This window comes from Taeniopygia guttata, chromosome 25 (genome assembly GCF_048771995.1).
Source record: "Taeniopygia guttata chromosome 25, bTaeGut7.mat, whole genome shotgun sequence".
Classification (NCBI taxonomy): Eukaryota; Metazoa; Chordata; class Aves; order Passeriformes; family Estrildidae; genus Taeniopygia; species Taeniopygia guttata.
In genome coordinates, this window is record NC_133050.1 from 7,073,272 (window position 1) to 7,090,755 (window position 17,484).

At 58.6% G+C, this 17,484-nt stretch overlaps 3 protein-coding genes and 1 long non-coding RNA gene across 5 annotated transcripts; 1 reads left to right on the plus strand and 3 right to left on the minus strand.

Moving 5' to 3' along the window:
• Positions 1-687: 687 nt before the first annotated feature.
• CERS2 (ceramide synthase 2) lies at positions 688-5,518 on the minus strand. Its single transcript, XM_030291339.4, has 11 exons — positions 5,361-5,518; positions 4,009-4,182; positions 3,459-3,576; positions 3,262-3,380; positions 3,025-3,082; positions 2,895-2,945; positions 2,598-2,690; positions 2,318-2,446; positions 2,136-2,242; positions 1,897-2,050; positions 688-1,667 (listed from the first exon to the last, which is right to left on the minus strand). The coding sequence occupies exons 2-11, from the start codon at positions 4,179-4,181 to the stop codon at positions 1,539-1,541; spliced, it is 1,131 nt and encodes a 376-aa protein (XP_030147199.1). The 5' UTR covers position 4,182; positions 5,361-5,518; the 3' UTR covers positions 688-1,538.
• Positions 5,519-6,916: 1,398 nt separating this feature from the next.
• On the minus strand, positions 6,917-9,795 carry MINDY1 (MINDY lysine 48 deubiquitinase 1). The gene is made up of 9 exons (XM_041720993.2): positions 9,663-9,795; positions 9,454-9,511; positions 8,879-8,943; positions 8,612-8,770; positions 8,146-8,248; positions 7,928-8,070; positions 7,661-7,852; positions 7,411-7,578; positions 6,917-7,309 (listed from the first exon to the last, which is right to left on the minus strand). The coding sequence occupies exons 2-9, from the start codon at positions 9,464-9,466 to the stop codon at positions 7,241-7,243; spliced, it is 912 nt and encodes a 303-aa protein (XP_041576927.2). The 5' UTR covers positions 9,467-9,511; positions 9,663-9,795; the 3' UTR covers positions 6,917-7,240.
• A 694-nt stretch (positions 9,796-10,489) lies between these two features.
• On the minus strand, positions 10,490-13,537 carry LOC140680575 (uncharacterized). The gene is made up of 3 exons (XR_012051915.1): positions 12,859-13,537; positions 11,369-11,427; positions 10,490-10,724 (listed from the first exon to the last, which is right to left on the minus strand). It is a non-coding gene; the product is annotated as an uncharacterized lncRNA (long non-coding RNA).
• Positions 13,538-14,375: 838 nt separating this feature from the next.
• Positions 14,376-17,144, plus strand: PRUNE1 (prune exopolyphosphatase 1). Of its 2 annotated transcripts, XM_072918449.1 has the most exons (9): positions 14,376-14,418; positions 14,539-14,634; positions 14,949-15,053; positions 15,137-15,342; positions 15,516-15,700; positions 15,774-15,932; positions 16,041-16,135; positions 16,225-16,383; positions 16,502-17,144. In XM_072918449.1, the coding sequence occupies exons 2-9, from the start codon at positions 14,596-14,598 to the stop codon at positions 16,820-16,822; spliced, it is 1,269 nt and encodes a 422-aa protein (XP_072774550.1). In that variant the 5' UTR covers positions 14,376-14,418; positions 14,539-14,595; the 3' UTR covers positions 16,823-17,144. The 2 variants fall into 2 exon arrangements, with proteins under 2 accessions (XP_072774550.1, XP_002194147.5); XM_002194111.6 differs by lacking the exon at positions 14,376-14,418 and having other exon boundaries at positions 14,489-14,634.
• Positions 17,145-17,484: the final 340 nt, after the last annotated feature.

Below are 17,484 nucleotides of genomic sequence, written 5' to 3' on the forward strand. Positions count from 1 at the left end.
TCCCAGAATGTCACGGGGAGCCCCGAGCTTGGCCCAAACTCCCGCAGTGAAGTGGAGCTGGGACAGCCCCAAATTGGCTTTGGGTACCTGGTACACAGAAAATCACCAGGATCTGGCAGCCACAGGTGTGGGGCTTGGGTTTCTTTTTTGTTTGGGGGCAGGAAAGAGGCAAGGCACCAGGGCAGATCCAAAGGGTTCAAAAAACCACTCCTGAGAACTGGAAAAAGAGGTGAGGTTTGACAAGGTGGGATCAAATCTCACATTGTTGACGTGGAAAAGCCCAATCGAGGGGTGGTGGAGTCGATTCCAACCATCCCAGCCCCCCAAAACCAAACACTTGCACAAGAGAGGCTTGTTGGGTTTTTTTTCCTGCTAAATACCCTTTTTTTTTTTTTCTTTGTAAAATAAAACCTTTCTGGGGCCTCTGGAGCTCCAGTTCCATCCTGAGCGTGCACCTGAATGGAGGCTTTGTCATCCCAGCGGGGCTGCAGCTCCTCAGGGAATCCAAACCCACGCTCCAGCCTGGGCTTGAAGACTTGGAGAACTTTTAGGAGAAAAAAAAAAAAGATATAAAAACCATCAAAATCCTCAACTCTGCCCATTTTTAGCATTGCCTAAGGCATCTATGCCAAAATAACACCTCACCTCAAGGCCGTTGTGCCACTCACAGAATATGCCCAAATCCTATAATTTTTTTACCCAAGTTTATTAGTTTCTTTAACTTTTAATATATTTAACTTTTTATTTTATTAAAAAAAAAAACAAAACAAAAACAACAAAACACGTTTTGGTCTGACATTGGTTAATGGTCCTTTCTCCCCCCCCACCCCTCCGTGCTGGGAGGTCTCGCAGCATCCCGGGGGATGCAGGAGACAGAGCCAAGCCCGGCTCCTTCTGTCTTCCAAATAAATAGAAAGAAAAAGGAAAAAAAAAAAAAAAAAAAGAAATATCAGTTGGAAATTTGTCCTGTTACAGCTGGGAGAGGCCACGGAGAGGGAGAGACTCAAAATCCATTTACCGAAGAGAAATGAGAGGATTAAACTCTGTGAGACACGGGGAGTGACTCAGCCCCGCAGCTTCCTTCCCCCAGGTACTTCCATAGTGTCATCCCATCATTCGGGCGCTGAAACACCCAGGAACTCCCTGCTCCTCCCTCCCAGTTCGGTGGAGCAGGGGCTGAGCCGGCTTCTCCAGCCGGACACGGGTTAGGCAAAGGGGTTTTCCCCTCCCTCCGGTGAAGGAATGGTTGGGAAAGTAGGAATAACACAGAGCCCGGCAGGGGCTGGGGCCGAGCTCTTGGCCGGAGGCGACCCGCGGGGCTGCGGGGCGGGACGGAGCCGCCCCGGTGGGACGGAGCCGCCCCGGTGGGGTCCCCGCCCGTCCCGGGAACCGCAGTGGATTAAGGCAGCATGTGAGAGGTGGAAGGGCACCAGCGGTGAGTGTGAGGCAGAGCTGCGGCCCCGCTCCGGAGGGGCTGGGCCCGGCAGGTCTCCGGGGTCCCGGTGTGGAGGAGGTGGCAGCTCTCGGGTCCGGGGCGCTCAGTCGGTTTTGCGGTGGTTGTTGTTGAGGACAGGGTGGCCATTGGAGAGGGGCCCGTTCTTGGCCACCTCCTCCTCCTCCTCCGAGTTGTCCGTCTCCTCACGGTCACTCCGCTCATCCTCCACCACCTGTGGGCAGAAGGAAAAGGGGGTTCAGGCAGCAGACCCCCATTTTCCTGCCGTGCCTCAGTTTCCCCATTGCAACCACAGCGGTTTCTCCCCACCGAGGGCTCTCTGCGATCTGGGGAGCCGCGGGCAGTTGGGATTCAGGATCTGGGGGTCTCCCCCGCATCCTCCATCCTCCATCCATCCACCCCCAGTGGGTCCTTCCCCCCGATGTCCCCCAGCCCCCTCTCACCTTTCCAGTTATGAACTTCTGGGCCATGCGGATGATGAGGTAGGCCCAGAAGATGTGCAGCAACTGCAGCACCACCATCATGAAGTTGAAGAAGTAGTAGCCAAAGAAGGCGGGGTAGAGATCCAGCGGATAAACCACCGTGCAGTGCATGATCCTGCCGGGAAAAGCCACTCCTGTCACGGGCACAGGAGACTCCCCCAGCCCTGCCTCAGTTTCCCCTGTTGCCCAGCGCAGCTCACCAGAAGGGCAGGATGACCAGGCGGGTGATGATGAAGACGGCGGCGAAGACGATGAAGATGTTGTTGCAGGTGTTCCTCCACCCGGCGTAGTTGAACATCTTGGCAGACTGGGGGGCAGAGGGGGTGAGCTGGGGAGGGGGCGCAGGACGGGGGGACAGCAGGGGAGGGGGGGACACACCAACCTCCAGCAGATAATCCGAGGAGTCGTGCAGGGCCATGATGAGCGTCCCGGCACGGGTGTAGTTGGCGAACCAGGAGAAGCTGATGAGGATGATGGTGGCCACGTGGTGGATGATTTGCTCTTTGAAGTCCTGTGCCCACAGCAAAGGGGAGCTCAGCAATGGGGGGGTTACAGCAGCCTCTGTGTGTCCCCACATCCTCCCAGCTGCTGCCTCCTGCCCACCCACCACGAGGGAGAAGAAAACCCTGCCAAGGTGTCCCGGTGTCCCCCAGAGCCCCCACCTTGCGCTTGACGTCGGAGGCGATGCTGAAGAGCAGGGACCAGTAGAAGGAGAGCTCGATCATGTAGTACCAGTACTGCGAGGGCAGCATGCTCTGGGGGCAAGGGACACGTTGGGGGGGGACCTCTGTGTCCCCCAGAGGGGTTTGGTCCCCTTCTCTGGGCACCATCTGGGTGCCCTGAGGACCCCCAAACCTCCAGGGGTGCCAAGAGACCCTCCTGCACCCCCAGTTCCCACCGCTGATCCTGGTGCTCAGGAAAAGCCGAGGGCTGGCAGCTGGGACAGGATCCGGGCTCACCTGGATGGGATATCCCTTCCACACCTCCCGGAGGTCGTAGAACCAGGGCTTCTGCAGGATGGGGAGGGGGAGACACAGAGTCAGAGGGGCCAGGGGGGCTGGGGGAGCACGGGAGGGGGGCAATACTCACATCCACTATGACAGCCATGCCAGCAATGAAAGCAATAAGGTAAAAGGTGAATCTCCAACTGGAAAAAGGAAGCAGACGGTTCTCAGACGGGCACCGGGGAGCAGGAGGGAGGAGGACGGACCCACCGGCCCCGGATCCCGCGTCTCCCACCCTCCCAGGCAGCTCCTGCCCAAGCTGAGACTCCCAGAGCCCCCCCGGGCAGAGGGACAGTGACACCAGGCAGCAAGGGGGTCTCACCTGGCCTCCCGGAATTTCTTGAGCAGGCTGGGCCGGTCCTGGTTGCGGCGGCGGCGGAACCAGCGCTCGACCTGGCGCACGGTGCAGCCGCTCTTCTTGGAGAGCATCTCCACGTCGGCCTGGGGACAGCCCCACGGTGTCACACAGCCCTGGCTCTGCCACCCTCACCCCCCCCAGGCACCTCTGGAGACCCTCACCTGCTTGGGGTGTTTGGTGGTGGCAGCATAAAACTTCTCCAGCACGGCATTGGGGGTGGCTTTTAACCGGACCTTCTCCTTGACATTCAGGAGCCCGGCCAGGGGGGTGGCCACGTACCTGGGGAAGGAGTTGGGGACATAAATGTCCTCATTCCTGTCACCTGGATGATTTGGTCCCATCAAAGCCACACAGGGACCCACAACCGCTCAGTGCCTCGGTCTCCCCACCCTGCTGCGCCTCCTCCAGGGTGGGTTTTGCCACAGGGGAGCCCCCCGGGTCCCTCTGTCACGGGCTGGTGAAGGGTGGCCCCCCCTTCTCCTGCCATCCCAACAAAGCCGGGTCTGTTCCCATTGTTTGCCCAACAAATCACTCCCTAAGAGCCGTGTTGGTGCAGGGAAGGGGGAGCACGTGGGTTTGTGGGGGGGATCAGGACCCCCAGCTCGGCTGAGCACAAGGTGCCACACCAGGGTTCAGCCACAGCCCCCAGGGCACGGGCAGAGCCGGATCAGGGGCTCAGGACCCGTCCCCACCCCCAGGGAAGGGACTCACGTCTCAAAGAGGTGCCGGACAATGAGGAAGACGAAGGCCAAGGGGAGGGTGATGTACAGGTCAGAGGCTTTGGCATAGACTCGCCCATCCCGGTCCTCCAGGTCAGCCCAGGTGAGGTTTGCCGGGAGCCAGAGCCGTTCCCACCAAAAATAGCTGTACAAGGTCTGAAACATGCTGAGGGGAGGGAAAGGGGGACAGGTGAGGGGGGCATCTCCGAGGAGACGCTGATCCCACACCCCGGCCCCACCGGGCACCCCTATTTCCACCTCGGGCTCCCGGGGAGGCCGCGGTGAAATCCCGGTCGGAGCGCTGGGCTCGGGCACCGCGGGACTTTGCTCCCTGCAGCCCGGAGGTCAGCGGGTGATCATTAACAGAGGCCCCAACCCCAGTTCCAACCGCAGCTCGGGGCCCGGGACCAGCCCGAGGGCAGAACCGGGACAAACCCCCGGCTTTGGTTTCCCGGCCGAGCGCCGTGCGCGCACCCCGCCGCTGATCCGAACCCGATTCCCGGTGGGAATCCTGGAGCCCACCGCCGGCATTCCGAGGCCAGGCACAGCACCGGCCCCGCGGGATTAGGGATTTGCTGGCGGCACAATGAGCACCTTTGTGCCTTAAAAAGGCCCCGGCAGGGGAAGCCGCCCCTCGCCGCGGGGTCAGCGCATCCCGGCTGCCCGTCCCTCTCCACCGGGATGGGGCCGGTTGGGATCCAACACCCGGGGCGAGCGAGTCCCCAAGGCGGCACAGGGATCGTGGCGAGGGCCGGGGCGGCTCCGCTGCGCCCCGGGAGGAAGAGGAACCACCGTGGCCGGTTTCGCAAGGGCGGGCGGGAGGGAGGTGCCGCAATTCCCGGCTCCCGAGGCCGTGCCGCGGGCAGGTAACGGGAGGGGAGCGTGGGAGGACGGGGTGAGGCCCCGGTCAGCGCCGGCAGCTCCTTCTCCCCGGGGCACCGGCAGGGCACGGCGGACACCGGGCCGGCGGAGGAGGGGGCACCGCCAGGCCGGAGCCCTCCCCCGGAGGTGATTTTGGGAGAGATCCTGCTGGAAACCGACAAAACCCTGACGTTTTCAAGCCGTGGACGGAAAAACGGCACCGGGAGGGATCCGGGCCCGGGGGCCGCGCTGCCGCACCGGGCCGGGGGGCAGCGACCCGCTGAGGGCCCCGCCCCGCCCGGGCAGCCCCGCGGGGCCCTGCCGGACCCGGCCGAGGGCGGATGGAGGCCCGGGATGGCTCCGGTGCGCGCCCAACGCCCGCAGAAAGGCCCGGCCGCGGGGTGGGGGGGGCGAGCGGGAACCGGCCCGCGGCCCCCGCCCCGCCCGCAGCGGGCAGGCCCCGCTCGGCCCGGCCGCACTCACCCGCCGCCGCCGCCGGAGCCCTCACGGAGCCGCCGCTCGGAGCCGTCCCGGAGCCGTCCCGGAGCCGCCGCCCGCCCCCTCCGTCCCGCGCGCGCCCCGCGCCAGGCAGCGGCGGCAGTGACGTCACCGCAGCCCGGGAGTGACGTCACCGCAACGCCGCGGGGAGCGGCGCCCGCGGCGGGGCGGGGCGGGGCCCAGGCGTGAGCAATCAACCGCCGAGACGGGGTCCGTGCACCCCCTATAGACCCCTACAGACTGCCCTATATGTGCCCCACAACCCCTACAGACAGCCCTATATGTGCCCCACATACACCCCCTATAGACCCCGGGGTGCCCCATATAGACCCCCTATAGACAGCCCTATATGTGCCCCATACAGACCCCCTATAGACCCCGGGGTGCCCCATATAGACCCCCTATAGACAGCCCTATATGTGCCACACAACCCCTATAGACAGCCCTATATGTGCCCCACATACCCCCTATAGACAGCCCTATATGTGCCCCACATTCCCCCTATAGACAGCCCTATATGTGCCTCCCATACCCCCTATAGACAGCCCTATATGTGCCCCACATACCCCTCCTATAGACACCCTATACACCCCGGGGTACCCCATATAAACCCCCTATAGACAGCCCTATATGTGCCCCACAACCCCTATAGACAGCCCTGTATGTGCCCCACATACCCCCATAGACCCCGGGGTGCCCCATATAGACCCCCTATAAACAGCCTTATATGTGCCTCCCATACACACCCTATAGACCCCCGTGTGCCCCATATAGACCCCCTATAGACAGCCCTATATGTGCCTCCCATACCCCCTATAGACAGCCCTATATGTGCCCCACATACCCCTCCTATAGACACCCTATACACCCCGGGGTACCCCATATAAACCCCCTATAGACAGCCCTATATGTGCCCTGTGCACCCCATATATACATCCAGGGTACCCCCGTATATGTCCTTCTGCACAGCCTCGTGCAGGCCCTGCGCCCCCATATGCCCCTGTACAGCCCAGTGTGTTCCCCCGGCTCCCCCAAACCCCACCCGCGCCCCATTTCTGCCCCTATGGAGCCCCCAAACCCCACCCGCGCCCCATTTCTGCCCCCGGCTCCGCCAAACCCCACCCGCGCCCCATTTCTGCCCCTATGGAGCCCCCAGACCCCACCCGCGCCCCATTTCTGCCCCTATGGAGCCCCCAGACCCCACCCGCGCCCCATTTCTGCCCCTATGGAGCCCCCCAAACCCCACCCGCGCCCCATTTCTGCCCCTATGGAGCCCCCCAAACCCCACCCGCGCCCCATTTCTGCCCCTATGGAGCCCCCCAAACCCCACCCGCGCCCCATTTCTGCCCCTATGGAGCCCCCAGACCCCACCCGCCCCTGTCGCCCCCTGGCGGCCGCGCCGCGCCACCGCACCCCACGGAGGGGACCCCGAACTCGCGGCGGAACCGCGACCCCAAACCCCCTAAACCCCCCGATTCCCCCAAACCCGCGTGTCCGTGGAGCGCAGGAGCCCCCACTGGTGTCGGGGTGCCAGATCCGTGTGCAGGGGGACAAGTCCTTTACTTGCCAAGGGCTAAGGCCACATTTTGAGCAGGGGGGTGCACGTGTCCCCCCCGTCCGCACGTCCACCCGTGTCTCAGAGCACGGACTGAGGTGTGGGGGTTCCCTCCTGAGTGGGACCCCCCTGTGTTAAGGCCACTGGGAAGTTTGGGGTGGTCCTGGGGGTGTCCTCAGAACGTCACCCCTCACCCGTGTGTCCACTCCAGCCCACAGGGACCCCGCAGGATCTCCGTGGGGGACGCAGGGTGGGGACTCGGGGGGCTGTGGGCACGGGGACCCCACGGGCACCCCACGGGCACGAGGTGCTAGAGGAGGGTGCAGTCCAAATCCGGCCTCTGCCGCTGCCGCCGCTCTCCGGCCGGACGCCCGCCCGCCTGCGGGGACAGGGACAAGGACAGGGCTGAGCTGTGGGGGGACCTGCAGAGACCCCCACAACCCCCCCAGGGCCATCAGCACCCCCTGGAGTGGGGGTTACCTGTGCTGGGAGCAGCTGAGGAGCAGCAGGGTGAGGATGAGGGTGAGGATGAGGATGAGGATGGTGCTGCTGGTACTCCTCGTGCTGCAGCTGCCGTGCCAGCTCCAGGTCGCTGAGCACGGAGGGGGTGTCCAGCCCCTGCTGCAGGGACAGGGCCACCATGTAATCCTGGCAGGAGCACCAAGAGAGGGGTCAGTGCCTGTGGGATCCCCCGTGGAGCCGGGGTGGCACTCAGGTGCTTGTCCCTCACCTGGTCCATTTGGCTCTGCTGCAGCCGGTGGTCCGGGGGGGCCGTGGTGACCCCCTCCTTGCCCAGGGGGTGGCTGAGGTGGAACTCGGCGTCGCAGAAGCAGCTGTCCCCATCCACGCTGTGCAGGCTCTCCCACACCACCCCCTCCTCCTGCAGGAAGCCCTGGTCCGTCACCAGCAGGTACAGGTGGCCCTGGGCACAAGGGACAAGGGACAGTCAGCCCCGCTGGGTGTCCTGGGGTGGCCCAGCGGGGTCTGGGGGCTGCACCTTGTGCTTGATCATGGTGCTGAAGTGGTTGTTGCGGAAGAAGACGCCGAGCTCGCCCTCGCGGGCGCGGGCCGTGAGCTCGCACAGCCCGTGGAAGGTCAGCTGCGAGGCCGTGGACTCCAGGAACTGCTCGGCCACCAGCCCTGCGGGGACAGCGGGGCCGTGGCGGGGCTGGGGGCGCCCGGCCGTGCCCCCCAGGCCGGGAGCGGGGCCCTTACCTTGGCTCACCAGGCTGGAGTCGCTGGCGTGTTTGCAGGTGATGATCTTCTCCACCAGCTGGTTGTAGCTGAGCTTGCCCACGGCCTGGACCTGCTCGGGGCTCTGCGGGGTGGGAGGGGCAGGGGGTGAGCTCCTGGTGGGCACAGAGGGGTCTGTGAGGGACGGGAGCACCCACTGCAACCTCCTGCCGCGGTTAGAGGAGTCATCCACCGGCTGAGGTTCAAAACCCCATCCCAAACACCGCAGAGGGATCATCTGGATGGCCCCAAACCGGGACACCTCCTCTAGACCAGGCTCCTCCAAGCCCCATCCAGCCTGGCCCTGAGCACTCCCAGGGTTGGGACATCCATCCTCAGCTCGGTCACCTCGGCCAGGACCAGCCCCAGCCCCTCCCAGCGGAGTTCTGCAGCCCTGGCATCACTTCTGTGGCCCCACAGAAGCCACCAGGCAGGTCGGGGGGCTCACCTGGGGGTCCACCAGCCAGCCGTGGTAGAGTGGGATGTTGAGGAGGTCGAAGACGATGCACTCGGGGGTGTACTCGAAATCTGAGACCCCCGTGAACCTCACGTTGACGTCCAGCCCCGTGGAGAGCTTCGGCAGGACCATCATGGTGTCGCTGATGTTCTGGGAGGCAGCAGAAACGCGGGGTCACTCCTGAAGGTGCCACCCCAAATCCCGCAGCCGCCGAGCTCCCCGGGCAATGGGGTTGGACGTTCTGGGGCTGCTCCTCACCTGCTGGAAGTTCAGCTGCAGCCCCTCCGAGGTGTCCCGGGGCTGGGTGGCCAGGATGCAATTCCCTGCAAGGCAGCGGGGTCACCCCTGCCCCAGCACTGGGGCGGGAATGTGGGGTCCCAGTGGTGCTGGGATGGGAATGTGGGGTCCCAGTGGCGCTGGGATGGGAATGTGGGGGTCCCAGTGGTGGTGGGATGGGAATGTGGGGTCCCAGTGGCACTGGGGCGGGAATGTGGGGTCCCAGTGGTGCTGGGATGGGAAGGTGGGGGTCCCAGTGGTGCTGGGATGGGAATGTGGGGGTCCCAGTGGCACTGGGGTGGGAACATGGGGGTCCCAGTGGTGCTGGGATGGGAACATGGGGGTCCCAGTGGTGCTGGGATGGGAATGTGGGGGTCCCAGTGGCACTGGGACGGGAATGTGGGGTCCCAGCCGCACTGGGGTGGGAACATGGGGGTCCCAGTGGTGCTGGGATGGGAACATGGGGGTCCCAGCCGCACTGGGGTTGGAATGTGGGGGTCCCAGCGGAGCCCCCACCCCATTCCTGGCCCCGAGCAGGGCTGTGGGTCCCCACTCACCCAAATGTGCCATCAGCTCCTCGGCCGTGATCACCTCCTTCTGCGGGGGCAGCTTCACCTGGGGGTGGCCAGAGAGGCTGAGGAACATCCCCGGACCCCTCCCCTGGAATTTGGGGTCCCCCCGGGCCCCTTCCCTGGGGATTTGGGGTCCCCCCGGGCCCCTCCCCTGGGGATTTGGGGTCCCCCCGAGCCCCCCCAGCCCCGCTTGCCTTCCACTGCAGGAGGAGGACGTTGATGATGGCCAGGAGCGGGCAGGGCCCGTTCTCGCTCTGCGTCACCACCGGCGTGCGCTGCCCCTTCCAGAGGATCCACTTGACGCAGTAGAAATCCCGGGAACGGGGGGACCGGGGGGAACGGGGGACAGCGGCCACCGGGGACCCCCCGTCCTGCCGGGGCTGCTCCTCGGGGGAGCCCCCCGGGGGTCCCTCGGGGCTGGAACCCCCTTCCCGCTGCCCGGATGGACCGGCCGGAGCGGGGCTGTGCCGGCCGGCACCGGGGGTTCTGTGCCCTGCACTGGGAATTGTGTCACCGGTACCGGGAATTGTGTCACCAATACCGGGAATTGTGTCACCGGTACCGGGAATTGTGTCACCAATACCGGGAATTGTGTCACCAGTACCGGGAATTGTGTCACCAGTACTGGGAATTGTGTCACCAACACCGGGAATTGTGTCACCGGTACCAGGAATCGTGTCACCAGTACTGGGAATTATGTCCCCAACTTTGGGAATTCCATCAACAGTACCAGAAATTGTTTCCCCAACATTGGGAATTCCATCACCAGTACCAGGAATTCCGTCACCAGTACCGGGAATTTCATCACCTGTACCGGGAATTCCATCACAAGTACCGGGAATTGCATCCCCTACATTGGGAATTCCGTCCCCAACACTGGGAATTCTGTCCCCAGTACCGGGAATTCCATCCCCAACATTGGGAATTGCGTCCCCAACATTGGGAATTGCGTCCCCAACATTGGGAATTCCGTCCCCAACATTGGGAATTCCACCCCAAGCACCGGGAATCCCGTCCCCAGCATTGGGAATTCCATCCCAAACATCGGGAATTGCGTCCCCAGCTCCGGGAATTCCGTCCCCAACATCGGGAATCCCGTCCCCAGCTCCGGGAATTCCGTCCCCACCCGCAGCCTCCCGGGGGGGCCGGGGGTTCCCCTCCTGCTCCATGGGACCCTCCGGCGCTGCTCCAGCTCCGATCAGGCTCCCGGGAATGTTCCGGCTCTGTCCGGGAGCAGCCGCATCCCAAACCTCAGCCTGAGCAGGGAAAATTGAGGAAAATACAGATATACATATATATATATATGCATATATATTTTGTGTGTATAAAAATATTTATATAATTATATTTTAATATATTTTAATATTTTTAATATATATGTATATATATGTGTGTATATAAAAATACTTACATATTTATATATTTAATATATTTTTAATATTTTTAATATATATGTATATATATGTGTGTGTGTATATACATGTATTTATATATATGTATATATATGTGTAAATATATATATAAATATATATATAATTATATATACTTATATATCTATATAAATATACGTTTATATATTTTTGCAGTAATTTATAAGTATACTTATAAATAATTTATATGCTTTTTATAGGTATATTATTTATATATCTTATTCTTTTATATTGATATATTTTGTTATTTCTATTTATGTTTTATATATTTATATATTTTTATATGTGCATATGTATGTATATATTTTCATTTATGTGTATATATATGGATATATATGGATATATATATTTATATATGTGTATATGTGTGTATGTATATGTACATATATATTTGCATATATATTTTTATATATGTATATAAAACATATATATATATACATATATCTACATATATACACCCCCCAGCTCACCAGGAACCTTCTGAGCCCCTAAATCCGCCACAGTCGGGGCTTGGGCCCTCTGGAAACTCCTGCAGGAAAACAAACAAATATTAATATTATAAATCAATATCTTTAAAATAAACAAATAAATAAATAAGCATCGGCAAATAATATAATATAGATAATAAACAGTAGTGATAGGGAGTTGACCTGATAAATAAAAATATTCATTAAATAAATACCAGGAAAACGTTTGGATAGGGAAGCGGATGGATAAATAAATAGGGTTGATAATTAAGTAAATAATACAGACATATACACTCATTTGTTATAATTGACAGACTGACACTAAATACTAAACAAATAAAATAGAAACCGGCATGGAATTAAATGAAATTACATGAACCAAGATGTAAAATGAGGACGTGATAATGAAATGAAATGAAATGAAATATACAGCAAAATGAAATATAATTTAAAAATTAAATAGAATAGAATAGAATTAAATAGATTAGCATAGAATAGAATAGAATTAAATAGAATAGCATAGCATAGAATAGAATAGATTAGCATAGAATAGAATAGAATTAAATAGAATCAAATAAAATTTTAAAATAGAATAAAATGAAATAGAATAGAATAGAATAAAATTTTAAAATAAAATAGAATAGAACGGAATAAAATTAAATTAAATATAAAAATAAAATCAAATTTTAAAATATATATAATAAATATATTTACTATATTTAATTTATAGTAAATATAAGTACAATATTTCTATATTAATAAAGAAATAAAATATACTAATTGTATTAATTATACTAATAAATATTATAAATATTAATATATATAATAAAATAAAAATTAAATAAAATAAATTAAAATAAAATAGAATAAAATAAAATAAAAGTAAAATAAAGTAAAATAAAATAAAATATAGTAAAATAAAATATAGTAAAATAAAAATAAAATAAAATAAAGTAAAATAAAATAAAATAAAATAAAATAAAGTAAAATAAAATATAGTAAAATAAAAATAAAATAAAGTAAAATAAAGTAAAATAAAATAAAATAAAATAAAATAAAATAAAATAAAATAAAATAAAATAAAATAAAATAAACAACCCGCAGTGCCCCCGAGCAGGCCCCGGGAAGGCGAATTTCCATTCGCACTCTCGCTCCGCCCCGAGCCCGCGGCCGCCCGGGGGTCCCGGGGCCTTTTCCTGCTTTGCCTTCCTCTTGCTCCCCTAATCCTTCTTTTTCCTTTATTATCCCTTCTTTTTCCTTTATTAGCCCTTCTTTTTCCTTTATTATCGCTTCTTTTTCCTCCTTTTCCCCCTTTATCCCTTGTGTAATCTCCCCTTTCCCTCTTTATCCCTTGTTTATTCTCATTTTCCCTTCTTTTTTCCTTATTTATGCCCCTTTTCCCTGGCTTTCCCTTCTTTTTTTCCTCCTTCTCCCTTTCTTTTCACCTTTCCCTTCTTTTTCCACTTCATCCCTCCTTTTTCACCTCCCTTTACCTTTTTTCCTGCTTCTTTTCCTTCTTCTCTCCTCCTTTACTCCCTTTTCCTTCTTTTTCTTTCTTCTTCCTTCTTTTTTTTCTCTCCCGCTTTTCCCTCCTGTTTTCCTTCTGTTTTCCTCTTTAATCCTCTTTTTTTTTCTTTTCCTTTTTTAATTCCTCCGCGCTCCTCTTTCGCTTCTCTCGTCTTCCTTTTCCCCTTTTCCTCTTTTTTTTTTCTTTTTCACTTTTTTGACCTCCCTATTCTTTTATCATCTTCCTTTATTATTGTTTTTTTTTTTTTCAGTCCCTTTTTTTCTTCTTTTCGCCTCTTTTTTCCCTTTTTCCCCCCTTTTTTTGTTTTTTCCCGGGCCTGTTTTTCCACCTGGCTCCGGCTGCCCGTGGGAAGGCGGATTTAGGGCGGGGGGAGGAGGAGGAAGAGGAGGAGGAGGAGGAGGAGGAAGAAGAGGATTAACGTTGGGATTTTGGGGGTGCAATAAAATTTGGGGGGTAGGGGGGGGTCACCCCTGCAAAGTTGGGGGGGGTTTGGGGTGTGCCGGGTTTTGGGGTCGCGGCAGAATTTGGGGATTCCAGTGAGGGGTGGGGGGTGTCTCTGGGGTTCCGGGGGGAGGTCACGGGAGGGTTTTGGGGTGGAAAAAGAGAATTTTGGGGACCCCCCCAAGCCCCCCCCCAGCGCGGGGGATGCCGGGAAGGGCCCCGCCCCCTCCCCAGCGGCCCCTGCGGCGCGGGGGGAGGGGCGGGCCGGCCGGACTGGGACGGACTGGGACGGACTGGGACGGACTGGGACGGACTGGGGTGGTCTGAGCTTATATTGGGACTGTCTGAGCTTATACTGGGCTGGACTGGGACGGTCTGAGGTCATACTGGGCTGGACTGGGACTGTCTGAGGTCATACTGGGTTGGACTGGGACGGTCTGAGCTTATACTGGGCTGGACTGGGATTGTCTGATCTTATACTGGGCTGGACTGGGGTCATACTGGGTTGGACTGGGATGGTCTGGGCTTATACTGGGACGGTCTGAGGTCATACTGGGCTGGACTGGGACGGTCTAGGGTCTTACTGGACTGGACTGGGACGGTCTGAGCTTATACTGGGCTGGACTGGGACGGTCTGAGCTTATACTGGGCTGGACTGGGACGGTCTGAGCTTATACTGGGATGGTCTGAGCTTATACTGGGCCTGACTGGGGTCATACTGGGCTGGGCTGGGACGGTCTGATCTTATACTGGGTTGTACTGGGGTTGTTTGGGTTGTACTGGGATAGTCTGAGCTCATACTGGGCTGGACTGGGGTAGCCTGGGTTTATACTGGATATAATGGGCTGTACTTGGTTATAGTGGGCTGTACTGGGTTATAGTGGGCTGTACTGGGTTATAGTGGGTTGTACTGGGTTATACTGGGCTGTACTGGGTTATAGTGGGCCATACCAGGTTAGACTGCTCCATACCAGGTTCCACCGGGCCGTACCGGGTTAGACTGGTCCGTACTGGGTTAGACTGCTCCGTACCAGGTTACGCTGGGCCGTACTGGGTTAGACTGCTCCGTACCGGGTTCCACCGGGCCATACCGGGTTCCTCCAGGCCGTACCGAGTTCCACCGGGCCGTACTGGGTTAGACTGCTCCATACCAGGTTCCACTGGGCCATACCGGGTTCCACCAGGCCATACCGGGTTCCACCAGGCCATACCGGGTTCCACCGGGCCGTACCGGCGGCTGGGGCCGTGGATCGGTGCCCTCATGGAGCGGTTCGTGGCGGGGAGCCGGGCGGCGCTGCAGGTACGGGGCAGTGCCGCATTTTCCCTGCGAAAGCTCATGTTTTGGGGTGACAGCCAGCCCCAAACTGCAGAAGGAACGCCTCGAAGCCCTCGGGGCTGCGGGGCTGACGCGGGCCTGGCCTCACGTGGCGCCCCAGGCTCGCTTCACACACGCACCCCAAACCCTGAGGTGGGTCCCGGCCAGGCCCAGGGGTGCCGGGAGCTCGTCCGGAGGGTGGTGACACCGGTGATGGGGGACACTGCCGAGGGCAAGGGAGCGTTTGGAGGTTTTGGAGGGTCACGTTGCTGCTGTGCCTGACGCCCCCCACCCCGCAGGATCACGTCCGGCAGCAGCGGGAGATCCACGTGGTGATGGGCAACGAGGCCTGCGACCTGGACTCCACCGTCTCGGCGCTGGCCCTGGCCTATTTCCTCGCCCAGGTGAGGCTCGGCCGCTAGCCCGGGGACCAGCAGTGGCCTAGGGGGACGCCTCACCACCGGCTGTGACCCCCCCACCGCCGCAGACCGCCCCGGCTCCCAAAGCCGCCTTCGTGCCGGTGCTGAACATCCCCCGCGCCGACTTGGCGCTGCGGACGGAGACGACGTTCCTGCTGCGGGAGCGGGGGATCCCGGCCGCCTCGCTCGTCTTTCGCGATGAGATCGACCTCGGGGGGCTGCACCACGCCGGGCTGCTCTCCCTGACGCTGGTGGATCACCACGTCCTGCCCGGGTGAGCCGGGCTGGGGGTGGCACGGTGGGGACAGCCAGGGACACCCACCCAGAGCCTGGGTTGATTTTGCCACCCAGGGTGGGTGATTCATTTCCAGGGAGTTTTTAGGGGGGAAAAAGGAATATGGGGGTTCCCAGGCTCTGCCAGATGTGATCCTTCTCGCTGCCTACCAGTGCTGACGCTGCCCTGGAAGAGGCCGTGGTGGAGGTCGTGGACCACCGGCCGCTGGAGCGGGACCGCGGCGCCCCGTGCCGGGTGACCGTGGAGCCCGTGGGCTCCTGCGCCACGCTGGTGACCGAGCGGATCCTGCAGGGCCCCCCGGGCGTGCTGGACGCCACCACGGCCGCGCTGCTGCACGGTGAGCACGGCGGGGTGCTGGCCGAGCCCTGGGGACGGGGACAGTGACAACGGGACCCCGCTCGTCCCTGCAGGCACCATCCTGCTGGACTGCATCAACCTGAGCCCGGCCGCGGGCAAGGTGACGCCCAGGGACGTGGCCTGCGTGTCCCTGCTCGAGGAGAGGTTCCCGGAGCTGCCGGCCCGCGACGCCGTGTTCGGAGCCCTGCAGGCGGCCAAGTTTGATGTCACAGGTGTGTGTGTGCCAGGGTGGCATCACCCAGGTGTATCCCCCTCTCCCTGGGGACAGGAAGGTGCCCTGGGCCTCATCCCCTGGGCCTCATCCCCTGGGCGCCTCCCAGGGCTGACCACAGAGCAGATGCTGCGGAAGGACCTCAAAGTCATCTCCAATGACGAGGCGGTCGTCGGCATCAGCGGCGTCTTCGAGGATCTGGAAGTGAGACTTGGGGCTGAGGGGGAAACTGAGGCAGGGAGTGGCACGCCGGGGACATCACGGTGACGCCGAGGCTCCTTCCCTGTGTCCAGACGTTCCTGCTCCGGCCTGGCTTGCTGCAGGACCTGGAGGCTTTCTGCCAGGCCCGTGGCTACGCGGGGCTGGTGGCCATGACCGTGTCCTTCAACCAACGCCACGAGCCCACGCGGAAACTCGCGGTGTACAGCGCGCAGGAGCCCCTCCGCAGCACGGTGAGTCACGGGGCCGGGCTCGGCCATCTCTGGGCTGTCCCCAGCCGTGCTTTGCCCCAGAACCTCCCGTTTTTGGGGGTGCCGGGCAGGTCCCAGCCCCGTGCTCGCTCCCCCACAGTTGTGCCGGGCGCTGGAGGAGGCGACGACGCCGTCGCTGCTCCTGCGGCCGCTGCCGAGCCCCTGGCCCTGCGTGGCCGCCTACGCCCAGGGCAACGCCGTGGCCGCTCGCAAGAAGGTGCTGCCCATCCTGCGGGCAGCGCTGGGGGGCCTGGGGGCTGCCGGGGGTCCCGAGGAGGAGGTGGTGCCCCCGCCCACCCCCATGAACAGCCTGGTGGAGGAGTGTCCCCTGGCGCAGGCCGTGCCCCCGCTGTGTCCCCAGGACGTCCTGGAGCGGGTCAGCCGCATCGCCGTGGGGCAGCCCCCCGGCTCCCCCAAATAGCAGCAGGCACCTCGTGGCTTTTTTGAGGTCTGGAGGAGAAGTTGGGGTCCCTGGGCAGCCCCCCCCAGTGGGGTGCCTGGGTGTGGGGCGGGGTTGCAGCTGAGCTCGGCTCCTGGTCCTCCCTGTGCCCCAGTGGTCCCCAGGGTGGGTTTTTGGGGATGCCACGGGCAGCAGTTGCACCCCCTTAATGAAGGCGTTGGGGTGGGGGAGTTAACGAGTTCTTGATGATCTTCCTTCCTTGGGGGGCCCCAGAGGGTGGGTCCGGACATGCAGCCGTCCAGAAGTGTCAGTTTTCCAAGGATTAAATCTCCTTTTTCTTCCAGTTTTGACTGTTGGGTTTTATTCTGGGTCGGGGTGCAGCCCCTCTTTCCCTGGGGTGCAATCCCCTCTACAGTGGGTCAGAGGAACATTTTGGGGTGTCCAAGGAGGGGGTGTCAGTGCAGCCACACTCCCGAGTCCAGCCCAGCTGAGAGTTGTGCCATAAAAAGTTGTGGCCTCTGCCTGCTGGGAATATCAGCGGGCTCGGCTTTTCCCTGTGGATTTGGCTGCTCCAGGAGCAGAGGAGGGAGCGAGGAGCCTGGAGCAGCCTGTGCACCCACCCCTTGGGCCAGCACAAGGCATTTATTTCAAAGGTGGAATGTTTTTTTTCCCCAAAAACCCTG